The 6077-nt window shown below is 52.4% G+C and overlaps 1 protein-coding gene across 1 annotated transcript in view; it reads right to left on the bottom strand.

Annotated features, from left to right (window-relative positions):
- The window catches only part of LOC113214795 (leucine-rich repeat-containing G-protein coupled receptor 5), a 140132-nt gene that overhangs the window by 33636 nt on the left and 100419 nt on the right, over positions 1–6077 (bottom strand). Inside the window, exons 3-5 of the mRNA XM_052266996.1 lie at positions 4452–4523; positions 3164–3235; positions 2062–2133 (exon numbers count right to left, since the gene is read on the bottom strand). Of these exons, the coding sequence (XP_052122956.1) occupies positions 2062–2133; positions 3164–3235; positions 4452–4523 (216 nt within the window). The remainder of the gene's footprint in view (positions 1–2061; positions 2134–3163; positions 3236–4451; positions 4524–6077) is intronic.

Here is a 6077-nt window from a genome sequence, read left to right as displayed (position 1 = left end):
GAATGTATTCCTTTCCGTCTCTATCCCTCTCACATCGCACGCCACCACCAACCACAGGCTCAGTCCCCCCTCTCTCTCCCTCTCTCACACATGGCGACCCTTTTGGGTTCCGCCAGTGAGTGAACTAGCAAAACCCCGCACCATGACCCCGCACGTGAAAGCAAAAAGCCCAACACCGACACACACAATTTCACGCTCCCCTTCCCCTCCCCACCCTCCTCCCCGCCCGGAGGCAGGCGCAGGAGGCTCGCTGCCTGTGTTGTGTTTGCCCATTTTCCGGCTTTCGGCCTCTCGGCTCAACGCCTATCTGGGCCGAAGCGAACAATGCGCACGCACCGTACGGTAACGCACGGCACTCGTGACCCGTGGAGTTGGGGGCGGGCGAGCAAAGGGGATCAATTTAAAAAATAGAAAGACAAGAGGAGAAGGGGGGCTGGGAGATTTGGGACCAGGGAAGGAAAAAGGGCACGGGGGATAACAGGCGGTGCGAGAAGAGACAGCAATTTCCCGCTAAGTTGGCCCACACATGACTTCTCCTTTCGGGCAGCGCTACGAGACCTGCTCTTCTGTGGAACAAAGACTTTCAAGATCATAGAAATTTCAGTCCTACTTACTTTTTTTCTTCAAAGTTACCCTAGTTTTGTGTCACCTTTTTGATTTGGAGCAATAGCACACAAATATTCTCGGTTAATTTTCTACGGTACATCGTCATTTTACGAATTGCTTCGTCAAACCCAAATCTGTATTAAAAGAATGTGAACTTTGTATTTATTTTGTCAAATTTGATGACCCAGATATTTACGTTCGTTACGAAATACATTTTTAACGTAACGAAATGTTTCGTAAATAGACACTAACGATCTATTTTCGCGTACACTGAGAAATTGTCGTACCGGGTACAGGAAAATTTTCCATGGAAGAAGTCGTACAAGTACAATCTAAAATTGTACAATTCACAAGCCTATGTATCGACTTGGAATCGAATATCGAGCGACAGTGGGAGGTTGTACATGTACGACTCGTATTGTAAATCGCAAATTACAAAATATATCGTACACGTACAGATATATTGTTCACAGTGTAATTTATTTTTTACAAAGCGTTTCGTAACATTTTTTTTTTTGTAAAATCACGAAAACTTTTTACAGTGGATAGAAACGGAAGTTTTAACGCAAAACTCGCGCAAGTTTTTTTGGCCGATTAAACGAGGTACACTGAAGAATTTGATGGTTATGTACTTCCCAAGCAACGCCGTTTTACAGTTTTATCGTTAATCGTCTACCATGGCCCCGAGCGAACAGGCGCCCCTCCGCACGAATCGAAGCCGTGTGTGTCCCCGGCTGCACCAACATCCACTCCACGCCACGCCCACTTGGCCCTGCAGATTGTGTTCACAGCGCACTCATGCAACGCGGCCGCCACCCCGGCCCCGCCACCGATACGTCATCTCTGAGAGTGGCGAAATGTGAGGGGGCCCTGTTGGACAAGCGGCCCCTCTTAGCGGCATGCTGGGCCCCCAGGCTGGCCATGCAGCAAGGGCGTGGCGTGGCGTGGCGTGGCAGGGCGTAGCGGGGCGTGGCGGAGGCACGTCAACACGGGTCAACGTTTCCTCGAGGCGCTGCACTATACTGTGTGTCTCCGAGCGACCGGCTCCCCCATACCCCTCTCTCGTGCAGTGAGACACAACAACCGCTGCAGCCAACTGGGAGCTAGTCCGAAGGAGGGGCTTGCGCGATATTGAAATAGCCCACTCTTCCCTCCTCTCCTCTCCAATCTTTCTCTCTCTCCCTCACTCACACACCCACTCACTCATACTCACTCCCTCCCTCTTTCCTCTCTCACAACACAAGCCAGCTCGGAGACACACCCGCAACCCTCACATCTACTTTCACTTATTGAAAGTGAACAAAGATAGAAAAGTGGGGAGTGGGGGAGGGGGGTACTCGGGGAAAAATGTATTGTAGACTAAGTTGGCGACTGGAATCCAACTACAATACCCCCTTCGCCCTTGGTGCTGTGCTAGATTCTCTGGTGGCTTGACTCAGCTGATGGAGTACTTACAGAGTGGTGAGTTTCCGGAGGGGCCTGAGCAACGACTCGGGCAGCTGGCGCAGTCCGCAGCTCTGCAGCGACCTGGAGAAACATTGGACATTTAGCTACCGCACCTTCTTTCATTTTATTAAACATGAATATATTTTAAACATTTTAAGACACGTCTTATTTTTATTCTTTTCCCTTGCGAATTTAAAGGGGTTTTCTTGGGAGTTTCCCCAAGGAGGGAACGCGCATCCTTTGGGGTGAGGTAGACCAGATAGTGAGGTAGAGGGCAGTAGGCCTAACGCGCTCCGTGGGCAGGGGGGCCGTATGAGGCTGACCTCAAAGTCTGAAAATAATCCTGGAAATTCCTGGAGGTGGGGAGAGAGGGGAGGGGGTTAGGGGCCCAAGTTGGGCTCCCGGTGCCCCTGGGCGGTGCCGCCCGCGTCCAAAACTTAATAGCACCGGCCCCGCAATTACTTCCGGGCTAATTTATATCACCACAGAAATTAGCAAGCGGCTGGTGGGGCGTGGCGGGGCGGGGCGTGGCGGGGCGGAGCGCGAGAGATTACCGGACACGCCGCGGGAATGTTTGGAAACGCTGCTCAACACGCGCTGCATTATCGGCTCCGGGATACATAAATTAAGTATTCTTTTCCCGTTATCAAAGAAATAAAAAATAACCGAAGAAAATAGAAGACCGAGGAGAAAGCAAGAAAAAACAAAACGGCTGTGCGCTGGACACAGTAACTCAGGCGGGTGATTCCATTTACATGGCAACACCCGGCTGGCTATGCCAGGCAGCAGCCCCGGACACATTTAATGCTACCGTACCTTTCCTGAAAAAAAAGGAAGGGAACAGCGGTAAACGGAACTCGTACCCGCGAGCTAGCAGCGAGAATAACGGGGGGAAAACAATAAACTGTAAAACTGGGGCTATAAGGCACTGAAACATTGCCAGACAAGTGAGAAACGTGAGGAAAAAGATTAAGTTTGGCCGGCGCTGCCGGGGCTGCGCGCACTGTGGGAGGGGAGTGTTGGAACGGGGAGGGGGAAATGGGGGTGGTAGGGGGTAGCTGTCCGGCTAAGGCCCCCCAGCCCAGCAGCCCCCCCGTGTGGGAATACTTACAACTTCTTGAGATGGGGGCTGTGTTGGAAGGCGAGCGGCTGGATCCGCAGTTGGTGGTTGTCCCCGAGAAGGCTGCAACAGAGCATACATATAATTCAGACGACATCTCCTTCTCTATTTTTCTTTTCTCCCCATTTTCCCCGTTGCCTGCCCCCCACTCTACCACTGGTCCTCCATTCGTCCCCCCCTCCCCCCCTTCTCTTTCTCTCTCCTAACCCTCCTCTGACACCCCGCGGAGGAAACAAAAGTTAGCATCCCTACTCGGCGTGGTCGCTTGCTACTGCTGCAGCTCAGCAAAGTGGGGTACCATCGGCAATGAGCGAGCGAGCGAGAGGGGGGGGGAGAGAGAGAAAACGAGAGAGAAGGGGGGGGGCGGCGGGTGCGAGAGAGAGAAAGATTGAGGTTACTGACTCGGAGAGCGCGTGGGAGGGAGAGAGAGGGGTGAGGACGTGAAGCACGGCGTCGTCCCCGCCATAACTGACAGAGATGTTACCTTTGTTTTCATCAAAGCGGCAGCAAGCAGATTTTTTTCGTAGAAAATAAAAGTGATCGAAATAAGATCGAAACAGTGGGAGGCTCGCCGCCGTCTGGTTTCCCGTCCGGTGGCGAGGTGTTCGGGGGGACAGAGAGAGGAAGGTGGACGGATTAGCTAAAGGGGTCGCGGGGGCTCCTCGGGGCCCGGGCCGCCGCGCGGTTCGAGCCGAATGCCCCGGGCGAGTTTTCATGTCGTGCTTTAAGGTGTTCTTTATGGCGTAGCGGGAACGGCGACCATTACTGCCTTCTGGGAATGGTGTTGTATCCGAGAGAGAGCGAGGAGGCGAGCAGCCACGACCAAGACAAGCGCCCTCTTTTTATTTTCCCTTAGAACCCCCATCTATGTGAACTTAAAAAGAAAAATAAAGGAATTGGCAGGTTGAAAAAACAACGGAGTTTTCCAAAGTGAAAAAACTCCAACGATAACGCGTTTATCGTTCCCAAAGTTTTAAGTTGAACAATTTCCTATAACAACTAGTGCGTTTTTAACACAGCTTAGTTAAAACTTTTGCGGAGTACCTAAAATACATATTATTAATAAAACTTTTGGCTATTCTTAGCCAATAGCATGTGGAAATCTACAGAACGATGGTTCATTCAATTGAAAGTCTTTAATTTTTAAACCGTCCTCTGTATAGAAGACACGGATTGACGCTAGAAACTACCCACTTAAAGAGACATGGAAGTTAAGAAAAATTCAAGCCTGGGTCGCGGACAATTGCCAACTATTATTGGGGTCTAGAAATGTACTCACAGTTCTTCAAGAACGGGTAGGCCGCTGAGAGACGACTCGTTCAGCTCTGTGATGTTATTGCTGCTGAAGTCACTGCAACATACCAGAAAAAACAGGGTGTTAGTAAAACGGTCGAAACGAGTACCAACATCCTCAAGACACCACAACTTTCTCCACAAGCGCGTGATCTCTAACCCCCTCCCGCCCCTCTCTGTTGCTGTTGTTGTCGGTGTCGGTTACGCCTGTCTCAGACACTCTCATCACGATAGCCACCAGTGCGACGCGCACCCGCCGGACGCGGGGGTTGGGAGCCGGAGATGGGCTGCGGCACACCCGAAACTCATCCACCAGTAATCTGGTATACCATTTTATAGGCTCCGCTTATTTTCGTCTTTCTCTTGCTTCTCCCTCTCTTGCTCTGCGTCTTCATGTCCTCACTCTCTCTTTCTCTCTTCTCGCTAACGCGCGGCGCGGCGGCGCCCGCGGTCGCTGACGACAACCCGATGTGTTCACGAGAGGCGGGCAGAGGCTGCAAACTTGGTATTATTTTTTTTTTCGGTCCCATCGATGAAGTGTTATTATTATTATGGCGCCGTCAACAACGCAAGCGCCCCGCCCCCCTCTCCGGAGCAATCAAACGGAGGAGGATGGCCCGGCAATAAAGTGTTGCGAATAACGGTTAGGTTAGGCCCTGCTGGAAGCATCGCTCTCCAACTCCAGAGGCCCCCAACGGGTCGCGCGAACACCGGCGATATTTGGGAGATTTAACGACTCCAGCGCGTCGCCGGCAGGACCCCAACAGGACCCCTCGTGTTTGTCCAGCAGGACTTTAGCAGGACGTGAGATGGCGTCCAGCAAAGCTCCAGCAGGACTCCACCGGATTTGCAGATGGTGTACAGCAGGACTCCGCCGGAGTTGCAGATGGTGTCCAGCAGGACTCCAGCAGGACCCCACATGTTGTCCAGCAGGACTCCAGAAGCAAGTCTCCTGCAGGACTCCGGCCGGCCGGTGATGGCCGCGCCGCTCGTAACGCTCTGCAGCGACGGCGCAGAGAGCTGCATCGCCAGCAGAATCAGGAGCGGAGCAGCGTGGAGTTTGGGAGCCGAGGAGGAGAGAGGGAGCTGAGCTGGAGGAGGGGAGCGAGGGAGTCGGAGGGGAGGGAGAGAGGAGAGGTGTTGTAGGGCACTGGGACACGGCCCGCCGGACGGGCACGTGGCGGGAGGAGGGCCGAGGATGGATGAACGTCGGGGCAAGTGTGGAATAAAGTTGGCCTCCGGGGGAGCACAAGGGGGGTGAAGCTCGGATGGGATTGTTGTCCAATCTCTCCTCCTTGCAAGAAGATAGATAGATAGATAGATAGATAGATAGATAGATAGATAGATAGATAGATAGATAGATAGATAGATAGATAATGATAAGCCGAGGAGAAAAACAAAAACTCTTTTTAAAATGCGTAGACGTGGCGCCCCGAGGCGATGGTGCAAGAGGGATGAAAATTAAGATTAGTGGTGAGCCGTCCCGACGGCAGGCGGTAACTCGGCCGGCAATCAGCCCCTCGCTAATGGATCCAGCAGAGTGAGGCTGGGTGGGCGCTCATCGGGAACAAGTTTGTTACGAAACGGTTGAAAATAACAAAAGAAAGCGAGA

This window comes from Frankliniella occidentalis, unplaced genomic scaffold (genome assembly GCF_000697945.3).
Source record: "Frankliniella occidentalis isolate FOCC.00 unplaced genomic scaffold, Focc_3.1 Scaffold45, whole genome shotgun sequence".
In the NCBI taxonomy this organism is placed as follows: Eukaryota; Metazoa; Arthropoda; class Insecta; order Thysanoptera; family Thripidae; genus Frankliniella; species Frankliniella occidentalis.
This window is presented reverse-complemented; position numbering and strand designations above follow the sequence as displayed.